This window comes from Alosa sapidissima, chromosome 6 (assembly GCF_018492685.1).
Source record: "Alosa sapidissima isolate fAloSap1 chromosome 6, fAloSap1.pri, whole genome shotgun sequence".
In the NCBI taxonomy this organism is placed as follows: domain Eukaryota; kingdom Metazoa; phylum Chordata; class Actinopteri; order Clupeiformes; family Clupeidae; genus Alosa; species Alosa sapidissima.
The window spans coordinates 1,340,692-1,363,246 of record NC_055962.1 but is presented as its reverse complement, the minus strand read 5'-3'; the positions used below and the strand labels follow the sequence as shown (position 1 = coordinate 1,363,246).

At 39.9% G+C, this 22,555-nt stretch overlaps 1 protein-coding gene and 2 long non-coding RNA genes across 4 annotated transcripts; 2 read left to right on the top strand and 1 right to left on the bottom strand.

Annotated features, from left to right (window-relative positions):
* Positions 1-1,070: 1,070 nt before the first annotated feature.
* si:dkey-1j5.4 (leucine-rich repeat-containing protein 15) lies at positions 1,071-10,859 on the bottom strand. 2 transcript variants are annotated; one of them, XM_042094278.1, is made up of 4 exons: positions 10,720-10,859; positions 2,668-2,855; positions 1,770-2,468; positions 1,071-1,648 (listed from the first exon to the last, which is right to left on the bottom strand). In XM_042094278.1, the coding sequence occupies exons 2-4, from the start codon at positions 2,849-2,851 to the stop codon at positions 1,458-1,460; spliced, it is 1,074 nt and encodes a 357-aa protein (XP_041950212.1). In that variant the 5' UTR covers positions 2,852-2,855; positions 10,720-10,859; the 3' UTR covers positions 1,071-1,457. The 2 variants fall into 2 exon arrangements, with proteins under 2 accessions (XP_041950212.1, XP_041950211.1); XM_042094277.1 differs by lacking the exon at positions 10,720-10,859 and adding an exon at positions 3,019-3,076.
* On the top strand, positions 6,078-7,643 carry LOC121711011. The gene is made up of 3 exons (XR_006032216.1): positions 6,078-6,353; positions 7,357-7,481; positions 7,596-7,643. It is a non-coding gene; the product is annotated as an uncharacterized LOC121711011 (long non-coding RNA).
* A 7,824-nt stretch (positions 10,860-18,683) lies between the features above and the next one.
* On the top strand, positions 18,684-19,937 carry LOC121711010. Its single transcript, XR_006032214.1, has 2 exons — positions 18,684-18,819; positions 19,338-19,937. It is a non-coding gene; the product is annotated as an uncharacterized LOC121711010 (long non-coding RNA).
* Positions 19,938-22,555: the final 2,618 nt, after the last annotated feature.

Genomic DNA, 22,555 nt, shown 5'->3' with positions numbered 1-22,555 from the left:
TATAGTCCCAGGAATAACTTACACAAAGAAATCAGAGAGGCCTAACTATGTGTCTCTGATGCTGCTATCACTGCTGTTCACAGAAAAATACTCAGCGTTTAGAGAACTACACATTCACATTGGCCATGACATCTGTAATACTGACATATTGTTGAGATAATGAGCAGCTCGATGAAACGATATAGATGTGTCCCACTTGAAATATGAATGTTGCACTAACCCTAACCCCTGTCCAACAGTAGCCTATATGCATGTGTGGAGTACAAGAGTGTGAGTGAATGGCTTTTGTCAATGACTATTTTGTGCAAAATCATTTTGAATATTTGTAGTCTGTGGTACTGTGGAGCCATGGGACTTTTTTGTGATTATCAGTATTTTGTGGAGTTTCATGTTAGACCCATGGCTTAATTATGGACAATGTTTGCTACAAATTTTAAAGTACAATTTTGCTTAATATTTATAATTGTTTGTTTTATTAAACAGTCTATTCTCAGACAAAGAATAACAGGTCTTCCAGTATATGCTATGTTATTATCGACAGTGTTTATATATTTCATTATATTTACAATAAATGTTACTGAAGATAGTGCAAACATTGTTTTTTTTATTCTAATCAGGAGTTAAGAGCTCCATTAAATTAAATGATCCAACATGTTTTGATGCATCATGTTTTTAATGACTACATGCTACTTTTTCTGTTACCCAGACCAATTGGACTCAACATGCTTCCACAAAATTGAGGAATAAGGTCTCTCGCTAGTCTTGCCTGTTGAATTTCTAAATGATGAATCTAAATAATTAGTCCAAAAGTTAGATTCTGATAACAGGCTATTGTAGGTCATATTCATGGAAAAGGCCTTATACAACATCTATATTATTTTAGAACCAAATAGAAAGGTTTTACTCTCTTTATAACACATAATCACCAGCCGCCACAGTAACCCCATCCCCTTTGTGGAATTTAGAGCCGGAATGACAGTTATAAGGGAAGCTTATTCAGTACTGGCAATCCTATGTGATATTTCCCCTTACATGCTGTGAAACCATAAAAAGCAATAGGAAGAATGCTGTTGGTTGTAACCCCTTCTTTACTCCCTTCAAGTCATACAGTTCCATAATCTGTCAGAAGGCCATAATACATGTTATTATTTTAAAGTAATTAGATAAGAAAGTGTCAAGATGTTCCACAGTGCTACCAAGCAATAAAATGTCACTAATGTCACTAGCAAGCCAATACAGAGATCAAGATATATATATATAAAACTAATTTTAAGCTGGTTTTACAAAAACACATAAATGAAGACAGCATTGTAAGATAGCATTTTAAGCAAAATTACATTTTAACATCCCATTGTAAAGGAAGTAATAGCAGATAAAGCAAAGTAATTAATATGAAATCATACACCTCTATATTTGTGTTTAGGGGTATGTGAACTATGAAACAGCACATAGGTTCTCTAAACTGTACAGTGAAGGCTCTGAGATGTCAAAGAGTGGAGTGGTTTTTCACGGAATTCCTCTGGGCCAACACAATGTAATTTTTCTAAAGGCGACTGGTTAACTTTTGCTTGAGTTATCCAGTGTACCAGAGAATTAATATTGCAGTCACACATCCAAGGATTATCATGGAGATATACTTCCTTCAGACCTGATAAAAAAAATCAGCATGAAGTTAGTGTAGAATTTGTCCCCCTACAAACCCATGAAGTAATGACAGGTGTTAACTTCAATATGGCGTACAGTAGACTACTTTGAAGACGTACACTCACCCTGCAGATTGGCTAGCATATTACCATCAATAGTTTGCATCTTGTTCCTGCTCAGAGCCACCTGCATGAGCTTTGGTGTGTGTCTAAACACATCTGCTGGCAGCTTGTCTATCTCATTGTTCCTGAGGTACAGCTCCTGCAGATTGTACAGGCCTTCAAATGTGGAGGATGTGAGTGTTGTGAGATGATTATGATCCAGAACTAGCATCTCTAGCCCAGTCAATGGCTTGAAAGTTCCAATAGGGATGTTCTTCAGATTGTTGTTGTCTAAGTTCAGGAAGAGTAGCTCTTGGAGGCCAACAAAAGCTTTGCGGGATATTTTCTGAATCTTATTCAAAGCCAAGTCCAGTACCTTGAGAGCAATTAATGGTTTGAAACCACTGGGGGGGAGTGCCGTTAGAGAGTTAAGAGGAAGGTCAAGATCTGATAGGTTTCTCATGCCAGTGAACATATCTGATTTGATAGTGGCAATCTGATTCTGTCCCAAAAGAAGGAAGCGTAAACTGAGGAGGTCTTTGAAACCTTTCGATGGTAATTTGCTGATCTGATTTCCATACAAGTTCAGAAGCATCAATTTCTTCCCACCAGTAAAAGCTTGAGGATGGATTGATTTGATCACATTGCGTTCAAGGTTTACACTCTCAATATTTGGAGTCACACTAAGAATATTTGGACGAATATCTTCCAATCGATTTTCCCCTTGGGAACAAATAAAAACAAAACCTGAGATTTTACTTGTGCCAGACCAAAATAGATCATTATCAAAATATTGTATTCATCTCCTTGAGGCATATAATGGGCTACATTAAAGACTTGAATGAATAATGAATGTGTCTGATTTAATTTATATCAGACACATGTATAATTAATTTTCCATGATATAAAAGACATATCTTACCCATTTTCAAAACCCATGTATCCATAGGGAGATTGGATGGGAATGTAGAAAATCCTCTCTTTTGGCAGTTGACTTCAGATCTTTCAGGACTTTTTTTCTGAGTACACCTGCAATTATCAGGACAGCTTTCAGCACTATTTATTCCCCAGAGAACCAAAATGGGCAGGCATGTGATGAGCCTCATGACCCTAGGAAAGAAATATAATCCAAAACAGTGAACTGTGATATCAATGAAACTGATTGTGGTAGACATAAAAAAAATAATAGAATGAAATTATAATTTTGATATTAAACTTAGGTAATAAATTCCTATTTCATCAAATCCCAAGTCCTGACTCTAGTATTTCAGACCTTTTATTTCCTTGCTCTGAGTCTAATCTCTTGACTGTTTTCTACTTTTGGAACTATCTTTCCCCTGAGACTGGTAATTTATCCAAATTCTCCATCAAGCAACACACCCCTGTAATGTCACAGTGCCTAGAGAATTATGACAGAGTTATACGAAATTGTAGTTTGTGTGCCAAAAGGAGAAGAAATTACATCATAGTGTAAAAGACTGACCTGCAAAAGAAAGAACTGTTTCAGAAAGTTAATATGCTGGATATGGCTTGTAGACTTGGCTCTGCCTTTAACACCCTTTCTTTGAAACTGATTCAAAGTAGCAAATTTATAGCAACAGTCAGCGTTTGTGAATGGATTACCAACTTTTCAACAGAAAGGAATCAGTAGACTGTGTAGTGAGAGAAAGTGGAATAGAGCATTATATCCAATATTCCAATATATGGTTTAATGTTCTGCATTATGTCCAATATTCCAATATGGTTTCTCATTAGTGGGTCACTTTAATACTAAAAGTATGATTCTATGTAATGACTGTATGATATCTGTATGTCCCTGTGTATATCTGTGTGTGACTGTATTTAGAGATAAGCAGGAATATTATGACTTTGCAGTGTTTCACTGTTCTGCATGGCTGCGTCAGTAGCTATCTGCTCCGGTTTGCCAGGTTGCCACTAATCAGAGTCTGATTCAGTGTAGTCCACGTGAGATGGGATGACCAACGCCATCTCCCGTCAGCCTGGAAGGATACTTAAACCCTAAATATTTCCTTGTCTAGTGAGAGCAGCTGATGGATCTTTAGGTGAAGTCATCCTGTCTCTCCCTTGATGCGCATCATTGTAAATAAACTATGTTCCTGATTTTTCATACTATTGGTCTGACTGGGTCTTAAATCTATGGTATCAAAATTACCATCAGTAGCCATACGCTTTCTCCGGAAAATCGCATTGAGACAAGGTTTGTTCTCAATGTCACTATATGATAAATATAAATATGTAGAGGTATTGTAAGTCTTCTACTTGATGGTACAGTGGTTACTATTGTTGCTTTCCAAGCAGTTGATCTGAGTTCAATTCCCAATGCCTTTTTGGTCGCACTGGACAGAAGTCTCCTCTAAATATCAGGGCCTATTCACAAGCATCTTAAACTTAAGCTCTAGCCTGACGTAGTCATACTCAATTGACCGATCCCAAGCCCTGCCCCCTTTTGCTATGTCACAATGAGGACTTCGGAGGACCTCGGTCAACCTCGGTCAATTTTGAATTTTCTAGTGGCCATTCGGTATGACAATACGCCAGTTATGCGAATGCTATAATGCTTCTTTTGCGAGTAGCTTAAGTAACTAAATAACTAAAGAGCTCAAAAAGGTTCAAAGATAAGCCTGGGATACTTGTAGAAGTGACATCCGATATCCTGACCGTGTGAAACGTTAACACACATAGGCCTAACTTTGCATAAGGATAGGCTGCTACTTTTCAGTAAAGAAATCTGAGTGTGTACGAAAATGTTCCATTTATTTGTGTTCATAACTAGGCTACACACAAAAACATAACTAAATCTGGTTTCCACTGATGAAACGACAACATAAGCCTGCGCAAAAAATTATACCTACCTTGCAGGAACTGAACTCGCATATTCATACGATTGGAAGACGCGCAAAAGAATACACCTTCAATCACGTATCGCCTTACACACAACAAGAATACTTTCAGCTTTGCTACCTTGTCATGTTTAACTTGGGATAGAAGACTGTTCACAGAAATAAGCTAATGATCCTTTTTTCAACAAACGCAATAATAGCCTATACTGCGATGCATTATTGATGGCTGAACGAGAGATAGCCAATGTCTTCTAAAGATCGAATCATGTGCAGATTCAAAACTATGCAGTCTCGAAATCGCCCATATTAGACCTAGGCTACTACATTGCCCACGTTTAAATTAATTATAGCATAAGCGGGCAAGTCTAGTGCAAGACAAATCACGTCTGCAAACTGCAGATATGTCAAACGTGATAGGCATGGGTTTGAACTCGGAGTGGTTTCTTTTCAATACACTTGTATCATGTTTATTTGAACTCTTCCTTCTAAAGCAGCCATTCAAAATAATAAGTAGGCTATCGGGCCTACCGAAGAGAAGCTATCTCTCCACCTCCCCAACATGAGCTGCTTGGCTAGTCACTCTCCCAAGTTGCGTGGGAACTTGGATCTGCAGCACTTGGTCCAGTCTTCTATTAATCCTCGAAATATGGTTAGATTTTGTTATGGACACGTCAACACCATATTTTTGCACAGACCTGTTTATTGAATCAGTCACATCTGCAGCAAATAAGGTAAACTACCTGCTCGTGATAACGTGCTAATTGTTTATCCCCAGTTAACATGCATCCCATTAAGATCCACGACACCGGATTTGTTTGTCCTCAATTTGTGGTGTTCCACCTCGTTGATAACAGCAGACATTGTGAATGTGTCCATCTGCATACTGAAGGCCTTTCTGGCCTCTGTTTTTTGAATATATCAAGATTACTTGACGCCCAGAAATCCAGCATACACTGTTGCATGTTGAACACGCGTTCTCGCACACTTTCCTGCAAACTTGTCCGACTTAGCAACAGTAACTATGGGACTGACAATGGGAGGAGGGGCTTGGGATCGGTCAATTCTAGTCAGAGTCTGATCAAAGATTCTATAGTTAACTAAGATGAATCATAAGACGATTCACCAATGGAACGAAATGGCACTAGTTCCGGACTCCTAAATAGGCGTGTCAAAACATAAACTTTTCTCTGAATAAGCAATAATAACATATACATATAATTTTGTATACTATTTTACAGTCATTGTTTGTGTGTGATGCCAATGAAACACTCTTTCGGACACGAAATGAATAATTTCATTTCCCCGTTAACCGAGCTAGCTAGCTAGCTAGCTAACGTTAGCACAGTAAATAGAAAGTGAATGGGAATGTTCGCTAGCTAGCTAGCAGCTAAGAACTTTGGTTAAACTTATATATTGTTGCAAACAAACCTGAAATAACATATGTTCAGCAACTTTGTGGTAGTCTACCCACACAGCAGTAGACTCCTAGGCGGATCCGCCTTCAAGACGCCAAACCCGCGTGACTGTCGCATTCGTTTTGGTGCCGCACAGAGGATCAGCTCCGCCTCCAGGCGGCCCCGTAAATTCTACTGTCAAACAGCGGATCCTGAGTGGACCCATGTCGGATCCGCGGGCGCGGACGCGCATTTACTGTAACGGTTGAACATGACTGTACACCAAGAGCCAAGAAGAGTCATACTAGTGGATATTTTCTTTGCTGGGACACGGTTGCGCTGAACCCTCTCGAGTAAGTGATATTTATTAATATATTGCGACATTCACAATAGCTAAACATTGGCCTTTGTGGTTTTATAATCATCATGTTTATTAATTGTAATGGCGTTGTTTGATATTAGGACTAAGTTAATGTTAGTGCAACCAGAGACGTTTGTCATTTTGTGCAACAGTTTGTGCAAAGTTAACGGTATTGTTAGCTGTGATGCTCATATGAGTCTGTAGCCTATCTGGTTTAAAATGGGATAGCAATTTCGGCAGAATATGTTATGGTAGTGTGATTTAAAAAACACATTGTTATTTAACATTAGTCTGGTCTTGTCTGTTTTAATGTGTCGCTGTTGTCCATATAGTGCTACTATGCTAGCGGCATATAGCTGCTAGCTAGCATGCTGCTAGGCGCAATTGCATAAGTTATTGCTAATGTCTATTAGTGCTATACATATATTGAAATCACGTTTGCGATGCAAACCTTGATTAAGGTGATATTGGCACTGGTATTTCAGTCAATGAAGTCAGTGAAGCACTCTGCTATGATAGCTACCTACAACTTTAGCATGTTGACTCACTGATAATGGTTTAGCCCTAGCCTCTAGCTAGCTGTGCATTAACGTTTGCATTTTGCCAAGTTTGGTCTCATACGTAACTTTAGTGTCTATCTGCCATCTTTGTAATGAAAGCCTCGGCATTTTAATCACTGTTTAAGTCGGTTCAGACAACTATTGGCATCGGTTTGTGATTTATTATGCTAACGTAACTTAACTGTATGGAACTTGGTCCCCATCTTCTATTTTGTTTTTTCTGCAGCGTCAACTTTTATCGGCTGGATTCTAGCATCTAACGTTACGATTGCCTCTGTTGGGTTTGCTTGATCAAGTAAGATACTTTCTGGGTTGTTAAAATGTAATGTGAACACATTCCCGTAGCATTCCAAAATAGACCAGAGATGCTTGTACTATATGTATATTTGGAAATTTTGGGATTGCAATAACCATAATGATATCGTTATGTAACAGCCATCGTTTCGGGGACTCTGATGACAGTGAAGAGACAGAAAATGGTGGCTGCATCTCTGAGGTACCTTCCAACTCGCCTGGTATATCAGTTGAAGCCTCAAGCCCAAGCCAATTGCACTGGCAAAGTAAGTAATAATCTCTTAACATTGAAATAACTAAATCATAATATTAATATTAGAGATATGGTTAACATTCTTAGTGCTAAAGACATTCCCCTCTCTTTGTATCTATTCCTCCAGCTCCACCATCTCGCCGAGTGCCAGGCAGCCGAGTCACTACCCCTCAACCTGGAGAAAACTGTTAAGGTAAAGACTGATCTCTGAAATAATATTGAATACAGTGGCCCCATCTATATTAACACAGCAGTAGTCACTCCATTACTTTCAAAATCTCAGCCAAATATTTTGTCAGTTAAAACATCTGCATTCATGCAATATTGCCTGAAAAGTTAATTCATTATTATCAGATTGTATTGAAACACATTGATTTCAATGTCAATCCATTCATGGAGTTGATATAGATAGTGCATACCAAAATATTGAAACATACAAATTCATGTCCAGCATGACCAGAGATTTGTTTTTGTTTGCCATTGTTTGGCCCTGTAGCTCTCAGCCTACCATGGTTAACAGATCACAACCATTTCTCTCCCTTAGCACCTCACCATGGGGCAGGACCGCAACACTCTTCACCACCTCAACTCCCTGCACCTGCATTTAACATACGGAGAGTTACTCAAGGTAGGGACTGATCTCTGAAATATTAGTGAATAGAAAGGCCCCATGTGTATTATCAGTCATGGTTAACAGATTTAATACAATTTTACAATTTAATACTACCATTTAATAAAAAAAATGTTCCCCCTCTCGCACACCGCCCACCTCACTATGGGCCAGGAACGGCAGTCCCTCCTCAACTCCCTCCACCCCCACACCAGCCCTCAACGTGCAGCGAACAGAGGAGCTTTGTAAGTCATGTTTCTTTTTAAATTTAATCTCCTTAATACCTATCTCATATATTGTATTGTGTAAGCATACTTGGCTTTGGATGCTACATACCATAAACATAAACATATCTGTCTGTTTGATTACAGGTGCTGTGAGGAAAAACATGGTGACACGGTCTGCCACGGACACTGAGGTCACCAAACACGCAATCAGGTGTTTCAACCGGCGGTGGATCGGGCAACGAGGAGATGTGTTCGGCCTCCATCCACACAAATGGAGTAATAGGAGAAATAAGCATTAAACAATCTTTTTATTGAACTTCTTGTCATTCACCAGTTATTCATTTTCTGATATTTTAGCTGTGCATAGCACAGTATTTCATTGAAGTTGTAGCCTATTAGATAAAATATTTCATGTCTGCACTGACCTAGGCCTATAAAGCACTAAATTAGGTTTTGACCACAAAATGAATGTAAAGTAGCCTAGGCAATGTAGGCTACTTAACAAAAACAGAATAGCTTATAACCTGTAACTTTCCATAAATGTCCATTTTATATTTCCATTGAGTAGTGATCACGTTTGTACAGTAAATTGATGTCTTGACTTAAACCTTTTCTGTTAGGTTTATTGACAGTATTGTTAAGTTAAAATACGAGGCAATGCAGATTAATCGTAGGCCTATATTGCTGTAGTAGCCTAGGCTAGGCCTAATGATAGTTTTACTTTTATCCTATAGTTGCCTAGTTTTATCCTACAGCAAGAACAGAAGGAATTTTGAAAATGAGATAAACGGGTCCAAAACGGACCCGGGCCAGATGAGCCTTTGAGTCCGTTGCGGGTCCGCGGCGGATGTATGTATCAATTTGCGGATCCCAAACGGACCCGCCGCGGAGGTAAGGTTTTAATCGCGGATGCAGAGTGGATGCAGTGCGGAGCCACGGCGGGTCCGCGATCCGCCTTCGTAGCGGATCCGTTCCTGAGAGCATCTGGACTCCGATACGGGTCCGTTTCGCGGGTCCGTTCCGGAAGTCGTCATACCTCCGCGGCGGATCCGCCGCGGAGTCCTTTTGCTGTGTGGGTACTAGTTCTAGCAAAAAATATGTTAGGTTAGTTTATCAACTATCTCTGTGTCTAGAGCCTCTGAGAACAGGTGACTGTGCACCAGAGCTTTGAGGAGACAGTGACAGATCACGAACAAAGCTATTTTTGTCTTTATTTGTTTCGTTGGAAAAAAACAATTTCAATGTCGGAATGTTAGAGAGACATGTGGCTTCTAGAAATTGGGTTCAAAACTTACATCGCTGAATGTAGGGCTAAGGGATTGGTCATATTCTGTGAAAATGTTCATTTCTCCCATAGAAATACATAGACACTGGACCTCCCGCTAGACTCCTAAATGGGCGTGACAGCTTCGAACCCCACGTCACAACGTGCCAGAATTTACCCTCTTATGAATCGTCTCGCTTTATCAACCGTCTCTGGTCTGATACTGCTCCATTGAGCTGTGATTATGGGGCGTGTTTCAAACCAAAGATTCTAGAGCGCTACACGCAAGATGGATTACTGGCTGGAAAATACGTTGGATATGTTGAAGTACGTTCTATGACTCTATGGGCGCCATTTTAATAAGCTCAGGTGTCGTCACAGACGCTGGCTACCTTGGGAATCCTATGGCGCTGATCCTAAAAATGTTCTTTAAAGCTGTATGTTGAAATTACGAGAAACCCAATAGACCACACCATGTCTAGACCAGTTAAATATATTGTATAAAGACAATGTCGAATTATTTCCGAGGGTAAATTAGGCTAGGGCACTGACATCTGTCCATCATCCACCAAAACTAAGTTCAATAGGCCTATGTTTGGGATATAGCGTCGTTAATGTAATTTCGTTACTTTGTTGGGAAACGAAGTAGTCTAAAGGTAGCCTACATTTAAATTTCATTAATTCGTTACAGTTACTGAATAACTGTAACATCCATTCCTGCATTAGGCCTAGGCCTTTTCATAGGCTATAGCCTATTTTTGTCTCCATGATTGCATATTTAAAATATGGATTAGCCTTGACAGGCTACATTATTTCATAGAGATGTGCGTAGTGTAGGCTACAGCACGCATTCTCTCCCTGCGCCTCTCTCCCTCAAACGGGTTCAGCCTGCATCTCCCCTAAGCAAATCAAAACGGTGGCTTGTGCAATAACTGTTCATGCAGACTTCAACTGGCGCGGTAGCCTACACAACTTTGCAAAGTCAACTTGAATGTATCAATTTTGAACAAAGTTAGTATTACCCTATTTAACACAACGTTGTCTGTCGCGTTGTTAATCGCAAACGCAAATTTATTCAAACGGCTAAGGAATTAACTGTATCTTAATTTGTGGAGATCGAAGAGAAAGCATCTGTTTGACATAGGCCTACCCGTAGCCACGGACGGCACGGTCTACTTGTCAGTCTTGCCCGTCCTATTAGAGGGCTTTCCTTCGTTTACGCTCACCATCTTAAAAAGACGCGCATGCAAATCAACACTGCGCTGAAACCTCAAGAATCAGTCAAATCGCGAAAAGCCACAGCTCCGTTTAATTGTCAGGTGTGATGAAATGCGTTCATAATCCACTTCTTATGTCATAAACGTTGAATGCCTATGGAAAGGTTTTGTGGTAGGATTGTCCAATGGTCAGTGTTGCTTCAATTTGTGTTTTGATTTATGCGACGAACTGATGCTGGGTTCATCAGTTTTGCGCAAGTTTAAAACGTTTAGCCAACTGCCATAATTTCCATTTCTCATGTCATGAATGTAACATGCCTATGATAAGGCTTTGCAGTTGTACAAGATGGTCAATCTATTGTCTCAATTGTGATTCATGTGATGCGCACACCAATACTGGGTTCATGCACTTGATCAGCCTAGAACAGGAACATTTTGGAGAGGGAATGAGAGAATGAACGCACGCAAGAAACACTTTTTAATTAAACGTAGGCCTAATTTACAAAGACATCGTAAAACACTGAAAGTTAATATTTACACCACGGGTCTCACGTCGCTCTCAAGATCAGTCGCGTGCTGCCCTCTTTTGAGCTTGCGAGAGGAAGATGCACAATTGCGCAGCCTATAATAAAAAGTAAATAATGCTTAATTAAATAAAGGCATGTGCTTACGCAACCTATAAGTAAAGAAAAGACCCCTGCCATAATTTGAGGATTTACAGTAGGCCTAGATGAGTAGGCCTAAATAATAGGACTACAGCTATTTTATAACTCAAGCAAATTGTTTTATTAACATATAATTGCACAAATTAATCTCAATCATCTTCAACTTAACACTTCAAAGACCAAGGAGATGGTGGTGGATTTCCGCAGGTCTAAGCCCACTCTGCTACCAGTCCACATTGATGGGGTCAATGTGGAGGTGGTTAGCACCTACAAGTATCTGGGTCTCCACCTGGACAATAAACTGGACTGGTCAGCCAACACTGATGCACTCTACAAGAAAGGGCAGAGCAGGCTGTACTTCCTGAGGAGGCTGCGGTCCTTCAATGTGTGCAGTAAGCTCCTCAGGATGTTCTACCAGTCTGTTGTTGCCAGCGTCCTCTTCTATGCAGTAGTATGCTGGGGAGGAAGCACAAGGAAGAAGGATGTGGGGCGAATTGACAGGCTGGTAAGGAACGCTGGCTCTGTGGTGGGAGCTAAACTGGAGTGCATCACTTCACTATCTGACAAAAGGACCCTGAACAAACTGATTAACATCTTGGACAATGAGTGTCACCCACTCCACAGCACTATTGTTAAGCAGAAGAGCCTGATCAGCTGGAGACTTCGCTCACTGCCTTGCACAACTGACAGACTGAGAAAGTCATTTGTCCCCAGGGCCATTGAACTGTTCAATGCCTCACTTAAGGGAAGAGGAGAGATAGACTTCTCTGCATAGTCTGTCTGCCTCTTCACCCCCTCCATGTTTGGTACTGTCTGTCCACTAGCCACTTGTACCACTGTCTTTATGCCTCACTGTTTGCGTGCTATATTAGCACATTAGCACATATGCATAACCCCCCCTCCATGCCACAGCCGAACTGTGGCCACACTTATACATTTTCTTGAATAGTTAAATATATAGATATATAGACTTTACTTTACTTTATTTCTGCATTGTTGCACTGTTGACTTACTCATTTGCACTATCACCATGACCACTATCACCATTGCACTACCACCATGACACTCATTCATTCATTCACACAGAGCACCTTAGAGCACCTTACCATACCTTACTATGCACAGAAGTCCCTGCCTCAGTCATTGCAAGCGCCTCTGATTTATTCATCACCACTATGTGGATACTGTTTTTAGAATTGATTTAGATTAAGTGTTAGTATAATTTGTATTTTTGTAATTTGTATTTTAGTATATTTTTATATATTGTATTAAGTGTTAGTATAATTTGTATTTTAGTATATTTAGCATATTATTTATCTTCTACTGTCCTTACTGCTTAGTTGTGTTTTTATATTATATACTTTAATTACTCTTTCTGCTGTTAAAGAAAGAATGTGTTTGTGTTGTATGTATGCTGCTGCTGAGACCTTGAATTTCCCCTGGGGATCAATAAAGTATCTATCTATCTATCTAGCCTATCTTATGCGCCGTGTTTAAGCAGGCCGTGAACAAAGGGTTAACTTATAGCCTACAGGTAGAAAAAATAAAAATGGTGACGATATAACTAACGTTAGCTAAGTTAGTTTGCCTGCTAGCTAGCTTATCAGTAGGCTATACAGTCTCTCAATGGGAATTTATGTGATCTATTTACCAGTGCAATAGCTACTTCTGTCTAAACTAGAGGTACCGCATAGCGGTACAAAATATGACCGCCGCTCAGTCCTGTACATCCGTTCCGCGAAAATAAATCACACTTCAGTTTGTCTCCATATTTTACTCCATCCCCAACTCTTGAAACTTTTGTGTGTGTGGCTGCACAGAAAGTAGCCTACTGGTGCTGAAAAGGTGAATAGATTGTAGAATAGCCAAAGAAGATGTAGCATTGTTATAAAACCTTTAAAATCTCTAAACAATCACAAGTAGGGCAGTTCATCACAGTTCATCCATTGCAACTGGATTGATGAAAGGTCACTTACACCTGTAGGCTACATTGTATTTGGGAAAAGCAAAAGGCTTCAAAAAAATCCAAAAAAATCAGCATAATGTTATTTATTTGTTTATTTATTTATAAACAAAAACATCTCTGTCAGTTCCATGCCGTTTTCAACAGCTATCAAAAACAAAGGTCATTTTTGGATGGATGGATTTTGTTTCTTCTTCTAGATTGTAGTCATCTTTAGTTCATGTAATACTTTATTGTCAATGCACAAATTAAGTAACAGTAGTCTGAAACGTTATTGTTAATGCACAAATTAAGTAACAGTAGTCTGAAACGAAATGCTGTTTTACATCTACAGTAACCAGTGGTGCAAATAACTGACATGTCCAAATGGGCCTTGATGAAATGTGTCGCTAGACTGTTCATACACATTTAACGGGCCAAAGTTGAAGAGCTGTTGTCCGTTATTGTTCGTGCAAATATAGGCTGATTCATGTTCCCTTGCATTGTGTAACTGAGGTCCATGGCTAGTCTGGCTTTCACCAGACCAAGCTCAATCTTTTAAGAGATCAAAAAATAAATAGCGGGCAGATCAGGGCCCACTTCCCCTAAAGCATCTTAAGCCTAAGAGCGTCGTAAAGTCCCTCTTACGAACGTCTTAAGATTTGCCGACTGTTTCCCGAAACCATCGTAGCTTAAGAGCGTCGTGAAAACACTCGTAGATCTACGAGTGCTCCAGAGTACTCGTTACCGGCTAAGAGCGTCTTAACAGTACTTCTCACTGAGGTCACCAACAGGACATACAGAGGAATTACAACTTAGAATACATAATCCAATTTACGTTCCCATTCTTTATTGTGTTTACCTGTGATGAATCAGATTTTAGCGTGCAAAATAGCCTACATTTAATGGTCATAATAATGTGATGAAAAGCGGACAAAAATGCAATCAAGTTATGAAACGAGACGTTGCCAGAATAGTTTGACATTATCTTTGCTAAGTGAATATTTTATTAGGCCTATGAGGTAAAAAGCAGAGAAAGCAACATGTGGTTTAGTCTGTAGCCTACTGCATCAAAATCTAAGCCTAAACATTTCCTCTCTTTCTTACTTGACTTCTTTCTTATCTTCAAACTTGTTCTTGAAGTGACACCGCGAAAAATTATTGCATGGTGCAACAATCTAATCTTAAAATAATTACAATTATTTATGTCTCTGTGTGGTATATAACCTACTTGGGATGCTTAGATGCAGATGTCAAAGTGTTTCTATTTTCGTATTGATGTGAATTAATGTGTAGATCCGAAGTTTAAATGGTAGGCCTATAGCTGTGACGTGCAGTCACCTGACATCACCGTCAAATCAGAGGATATTTCAGAACTATTAACGTGGACAGCTCCCCTTAAGAGCATCTTAAGAGCAGTGCACGCGTGTTCACGCTACGAGCATGTTCGGGAAACAGTCGGAAAAACCAAACGAACGATCGTAAGATGAATCGTAGAAAACCCTCGTAAGAGCGTGTCTCCGTCGTTATCGGGAAACTGGGCCCTGTTCAGGTGGGCTCATAGAATTGGAACTGTATATGAAATTTTGCGCTGAGCTTATTAAAATGGCGCCCTGTCAGGCTCAGAACGTACTTCATGCCTATGACGTAACTGATCTATCTTGCTCCGCTCTAGAATCTTTGTTTCAAACGAACCAGGAAAAAAATGCCTCTGCACTCAATTGGATAGACCTACAACCAATCAGAGCAACGGAGTGTGTGACGTATGTTAAGCGACGCATAGTCAAGTTAAGTCAACAGAACTTAAAGGTCCAGTATGTAGGAAATAATGGAAAATAAACTGTAACCATTCCAAAAATGATCACCATATGTTGTCAGAGAGTGAGGAAACACGATGAATTGAAGTAATGGCTTATTTGACAACATTACTCTAACCCGTGAAACCCCGTAAAACCCATGAAAAAAAATCAGTTACGGGGCGGAATCTCTTGGAATTTTCGTTTATGTTTTGAACGATTAATTCTAGAATAGCGTATTAATAATGGGCTAGCGCGTCCTCCTATTTGGGTTGCCAAATTAGCAAAGGCCAACTGTCAACAGCTGTCAGTTGTAGTCATGAACGCCTACAAGAGGCAGGCAAATTTCCAGAATTAAAACAAGAAACAAATTAAGTGGACATCGGAGGAGCTTCCTGAGATGGTGACGTCTTCGTCAAACGAAGAATATCAAGTCTGACGCAGAGCTGGCCATATTTCTCCACAACAGGTAGCCTATGCTAAACTTCATCTGCATCGCTAACTTCAGCTACATATGTTACGTTGGTTAGAGAGGTATTTTTTGTTTTCACTGTTTCCGTAATGTGTAGCTGGGTCATGGTTGGAGAAACGTTAAAGCAGCTGCAAGTCAACTAACGTTAGCTAAGTCTTCATTACATCTGGCAACCCAGAAGAGGCTCGCGTCTGGTAGTCTTGAGAACGTTCACCAGTGTTTTGATTTTGGCCAACAGAACGTTCGGTAACAATCCTACAAATCGCACCTTTAACTGCACGCTGGAAGAAGTAGAAGAAGATGATGATGAGTGTGAGCGATTTTCGCAGGTGTTGTAAAAATAATGTAAGGATACACGGAGTTCTTCAACACACGAACCTCATTTTTGAGAGAAACAGTAAAGGTGAATGCATATACGATCAAGTTATCCGTTTAAGATTATAACTCCACAACACGGCAAACAAATCGCATCGCATTTGTCGGTCCTGTCAGAACTTTATAACACGGTTGGAACACCGCTGTCTCGCTATCCGGCAAAAGATTCTTTGGACGCCGCTATTTATGGATTTCCGGCTCCCATTGACTTACATTGAACACATGTAAACAAAACGTCAATTATGTGCTCAAACTAACGCCGCTGACTTATGAAAACAACCATTCCACTTTGATACGAAACTACATAATTGTACAACATTTATACAACAAAAATCACAGAATTTGGATGAAGTAATGTGGAGAAATCTTATGCAAAGTGTCAACCCCTAACAATGTGCCCATTGCCCAAATTTATGGTCGACTAATGTCGAATGTCAGAGTAATGACATTGAAAAAGGTACCTTCATGATACACTTCAATTTATAAAGGTACGAAGTATAAAAAGAAAAACACAATTTATCAGATGGATTACCCAAATAATTTGTAACAAAGTACATTTATTCGAGGGGACATCTATTCCCAGAACTATAATGGGTGTTAAATATTCCACAACCACTAGATGGCAGCATGACACAGCATATAAAGTACACATACGTGTCGCTGCGACCTGAAGGATGGCGTGGTTGAATATCCACTTCTCCTGCACTTCGGGTCCAAGAGCGGGTGAATTGTATGACCACCAGATGACGCCATTTCACTGCACCTCGGGCCTAATAGCTGCTGTAACTTCGTTTAAGTAATAAGCCTCAAGGAGCCGACGGTTACACTTGTTTTAGGAGCGTTGTTAGCCACGCTGCGCAAGCCGGGTAGGCTACAGAAGAAGCCAATAGGCTACAGTCGCGTGTGTTTGTGGTGATTTATTCCATGTATTAAAATAACAAAATAATAATGTAACATAAAACATTAAAAAAAAACTAAATAATTACACCAAAAAAGTAAAGAAGCTTTATCATTGATATATAAGCATACTGAAAATCAAATATAAGCCTAGCCTACAATTGTGTTCCACAGACAATATGTCCTACAGATAATAACAACAGTAAGAACATAGGTTAGCCTACTGTAAGTCATGACGACACGGGGGCTTAAGTCTCATGTTGGCCTATGACTACGTAGCCTAGGCTACCAAGCACGTCTGGGTCTGCGACAGTGAAATAGCTCCAATATTAATTGTGGCGCCAATGAATATATGCTAACATGAATCTCATCAGTCACCTATAGATAAGGGTTAGGCTATAACATATGTAGGCTATAATGTAAAAGGGTCATATCATATAATGTTGACTTATTAAGATGGGGGAGAGAGCTGAACATATTACACTGAACTAATTGTTCATTGTAGTTGATCCAGATGTCATTGGTCGCAAGGACTGTTAATGGGTGTATCCACAATTGGGACCTTGTTACAAGTTGGTCTTTCAGCTGCTAATGCAATCAGTGGCCGTCAGAAAACATGTTAGACAACTGAGGAATGAGATGCCACACATGCCTCTCTATATATATATATATATATGCACACACACATACAGTATATCCATGCATATATACATATGTAGTATTGCATTACTAGCCTATTCTAATTTGGTTTGTTCTATTGACATGGAATGAATTAACAGGCACACGTGACTATGGAGTAGGTCTACTAATGTGTATATATATAGATATATATATCTATATATATACACACATACACACAGAGAGAGAGAGAGAGAGAGAGAGAGAGAGAGAGAGAGAGAAAAAGAAATATATACAGAACAGGTTGTCGGTCTGAACTGAAGTTAGTGCTGCATGTAAACACACACTTGTCACGCTACATTTATATGCCTATTCTAATTTGGTTTGTTCTATTGACATGGAATGAATGAACAGGCACACGTGACTATGGAGTAGGTCTACTTCACAATTCAGATTTTCAGATGGTGCGTTGTGGCTGACAACGTCCCTAAAATCTCGAGTGTCTAGGTTTATTGCTGGCTCCTGGTTGCTGTAGTGCAATGATGTCATCTGCTGGCCGTGCCGCGCAATGGCGCCACAACATATGTAATTTCACTGGACATTACGGTAAAAATCTTGTTTTTCCTTACTAATATTCGTGTCATCCAGCTAACATATTGCTTAATTCTTTTGACATTTCGTTCCTTTATAAATTGTAATGTAATATAAAGGTAAGTTTTTGAATGTCATTACTCTGACATGTGAGGGATAACGGCCACCGACGTGACCTGTTATACGTGACTCATGGACAAGGGGAAATGCCATTAACTCGGCGTCACGCAGCGGCAATTTTCTTAATATCGATATTTCTCCACATTACTTGATCCAAATTCTGTAATTTTTGCTGGATAAATGTTGTACAAAAATGTAGTTTCGTATCAAAGTGGAATGGTTGTTGTCATAAGTCAGCGGCGTTAGTTTGAGCACATAATTGAGGTTTTGTTTACATGTGTTCAATGTAAGTCAATGGGCGCCGGTATTCGGCCAATGGCGGCGCCCAAAGAATCTTTAGCCGGATAGCGAGACAGCGGTGGTTGGAACGCGACATGCCCGTGTTGGGCAAAAATGGACAGACGAAGAAGGAGACCAGCCTGAAGAACCGTGTTCATCTGAGGCATCAGAGAAAAGAGACCGGTAGCCTACCTTCCAAGACGCCCCGGACTCTGAAGAAGTTCTGCCCCAATTCGTCAACTCCAACCGGTACAAAAACGCGAAGAAGCATTACAGAGGTAAGTTTGTTAATAGATTTCTACTTCTTATGATATGACTATGAGAATAACCTCGATTGCCACGTTTCACATGAGTTAATAGTGAGTCGTGATTATTGTCCAATGTGATAAACACTGTGCATTCCCACACTCCTCATTTCCGTGAAATCTATCTATGATTAAATCATCTAGTCATATTTTGACATGCCTAGTATTCTGGAAGCCAGCCCGAATTTCAGTGTAGTGTGAGCAAATGTTACCAGGATAAACTTGTAGGCTACCTGATGTGTAAGTTGGCCTCTGTTACTTTGTCAATATGTAGAAACGTCATTTTGTAACGGACTAGCATGTTATCCAACCCCCACTTCTGTGCTCTGCACCTCTGTGGGGGGTGGGCAGTGTTTCTCTGACCTGCTCAGCAATTGCATCTGGTGTCACCATATTTAACAGTCTGTATTTTCCAATGTATTGTCAATGCACGTTATACTTATTAGGCTATACTGTAATTCTTTACACTGATGTGTTCACTTATATTTCAGGTTGTCACCCATTTTCCATCCACTTGACCTCCACCTGGAACACCTAAACAATTTTCTCAAATCATTTATGGGAGATTGGGACCAAACATGTCAGAAATGTCAGCAGCCAGAATCAGTAAGTCCATTGGCATCGTCAAAGAGCTAATGGACAAAACGGACACAGAGCTGGAGCTGACAAGGCCGACTGGCATTCATCATGTGGCCCGAGAACAGGAGGACGTTTTAACACGTTTTCAGGGAGACACAACTTTCCCAAAAAAAATCACCCAGGCAGGCAGTATCATGCATTCCCGAATTTCAAGAGAAACTTATTGGCAAAGCTGAATTACCAGGAGATGTGGATGAAGTCCAAAATAATGGACTGGCAAAATGTGCCTATTTAAATAATGAAGTAAATGTGAACTGTAAATGGTGATGGTAATTTGTAAATATTGTTTTCATAAATGACAATGTAAATAATTGTGTTTTCATATAATAGTTTAGTAGTATCCACATTCTTGAAACCATTTTTGTGTTTTCTTATTGGTTGTATGTTCAAAGTTTAGCGTATATCTTCAAACATTACCTATTATGTGTAGATATTAAAAATCTTTATTGACATGTCTTATTGTTTGTCTTTTAAATGCAGAAACATCACCAACCAGTAGAGAAGTATAAACCATTTTAATTTTATTCAAAAATATTAATGTAACAGAGGTAGAAAAAGGGCATTTGCACAACAACAAGACCCTGAAGCTTGAGCCTGAATTTGAAGCTAGTCTGAGATCTTAAACACTGACAAGCCTGATTCCAAGTTACTTGGTGATGATTGTATCTTATCCTCATCATCAAAGTAACCAGTGTAATCCATGTCAACCTGAACACGGTCATCCTGAACAACACTGTCATCAAACAAATTAGTTTGACTCTGTTCGATGTCATCAAAAACCTCATGCATAATTTATAGTATCTCTTTTGCATGTTCCAGTTTGTATGTAGGGAAATTATGGATAATGAAGTCCAGGTCAAATATCTGTGTGCACTGTTCTAAAACCGATCAATGAGTTCATCTCCAAAACCAGTGCAGGCTGTGTCGACTGTGTAAAGTGGTATGTTTGTATGGTCCTGAAGTAAACTACTCCTGTAAGTTTGTAACAGTTCCCTGATCAAAAGTGTGCCTTCAGGTGTGACTATTCTGTGTTTGTGGTGTGATGAAACCTCCCCTTGAAAGTGTTCATATTTGGGGATTAGCTCCCCACAACCTTCAGGTTCACAAGAACAAACAGAATGGCAGTGAGTGCAGCACAGATGTCCTAGATCAACAGATGTGGTGTGTTCCTCAAAATGGCAGTACAAAGCTTTCCGCAGACAACTAGTGACTCCATTATGAAGTACCGTCTTAACTGCTGGGTCAAGCTTTGTACTAACATCCCTCACAATCCAGTGTGGGCACTCCAGTGTATGGCCAGGTACTTTAATCAGACCCAGTCTGATGTTTGTTCTGTTTGGGCTCAGAGCCAAAATGATTGGATTGTCCATCTGAAGCTGTTTCATAACCCTGGCTCTGGATAGCAGAAGCAGAAGCGGTCAATGCCAGCACAGGTATACCTGGAAAGTGTAGAAAACATCGAAGACTGAGCATGGAAGTCTATTTTGTACATACTTAGCAGCTTTAACTAAGGATCTAAGGTCCCCCAACTTGGCGAAGCTGTCGCGAAATGGCGTCTGCCCTTTTGCAGCCTGACCACTGATAGAAATAAAACAGTAACCTACATTAGAATGTTTTAACAGCTAGTTCGCTACAATCACACTAACGTTATGATTGTACCAAGTCTGAGTTAGCGAACGTACAACGATACTATGTTTACAACATGGGATTCATATCACGACATTGGGAGTTATTTACTAAGTCAGACAGTTAGATTCTCTTACCATTTGTAAGTTAGATGAACTACCCATTACGAGCGCTCTTTGGGGACGTGGTTGATTACGTTACTGTTGAGCATCTGTCCATCATCGTATAAAGCCCGCCCTGACAATTTCATTGGCCCGCCAGCCCACTATGGATCAATGCCAGACCGAACTTCCCGACCTCAAACGTTGTGGGCGGGACTAAGTTCGGAATGGCACCCAGGCTACCCACAAGGTGTTTGGGTGCTCTGAAAATGATAACCAAAATGATTTTTCAGACTTGTGAGGTCTGCTGTTCAGACCCTGAAGGGATTTATTTTCTGTTCATTGCTTTTTGTGAGAGTGTTTCTACTTATCTCAGTAAGGAAAATAAATCAAGAGCCTATGTTGAGTACAAATATGTCTTCTGAAGGCTTAAACAGAGCCCAGCCAAAAACTCCAATAAAATTTGTATCAACTTTGAGGGACAGCTTTGACCATGCAGGATTATCCAGACCAAACGTGACCATTTTGCTACATACTATTCCTATGTATGTACCACCAAGCAAAATTTGAGCCTCCTACATGGTTTAGTTCTTGTGCTGTGGGCTTGTGAACTTTGACAAAAAAAAGAGGCTGGACAAAATCGACACCCCCCTCCCCCTGTAAAACTGGCTGTATCTTGGAAAGTATTGATCTTACATAAGAGTAATTTTACAGTGTGTCTCCTGTGTAACATAGGTACACCTGGTAATTTCAGAATTTTTTGAGCCCTAAGTGCGTGGGCCCTGGTTGAACTGACGTGGAATGACCCTAAATGCTGTTCACAGTTACTCAACAAGGGGTAAATGCTGTTCACAGTTACTCAACAAGGGGTAAATGGGGTTCACAGTTACTCAACAAGGGGTAGTACCACTGACTTTGTTCTATGTAGATTGGAAATGTATGTATCTAAATGTATGTATCTATGTAGAAGTATGGAAATGGTCTATGCTGATTTTTTTTTTTTTTACAATTAGTTCTATTTTTGGCTCCAAAATGGGTTACTTTGCCTGGACTAAAAGTCCTCGGAATTGCTTTTCTAATTCTTGTGGTATTCCTCCATGTCCCAATGCCCTTTGCCCTATGTTCTGTGCCTACCATAAATGCCAGTGCCAGTTTGCCATCCTGTGTCCGTAGAATACCTTTGCAAATGTATTAATAAAGGGCAGAGAATGCCCTGTGCCTGTGTTATTTGTGATATAACCTTGGCATAAAGGTATTTCTATAAGTACAGATATGTTTTAGTGGAAATTACTTGAAAAATATTGTCATTGCGGTCTCATTTATTGCTAGTCTTTGAAATGGCC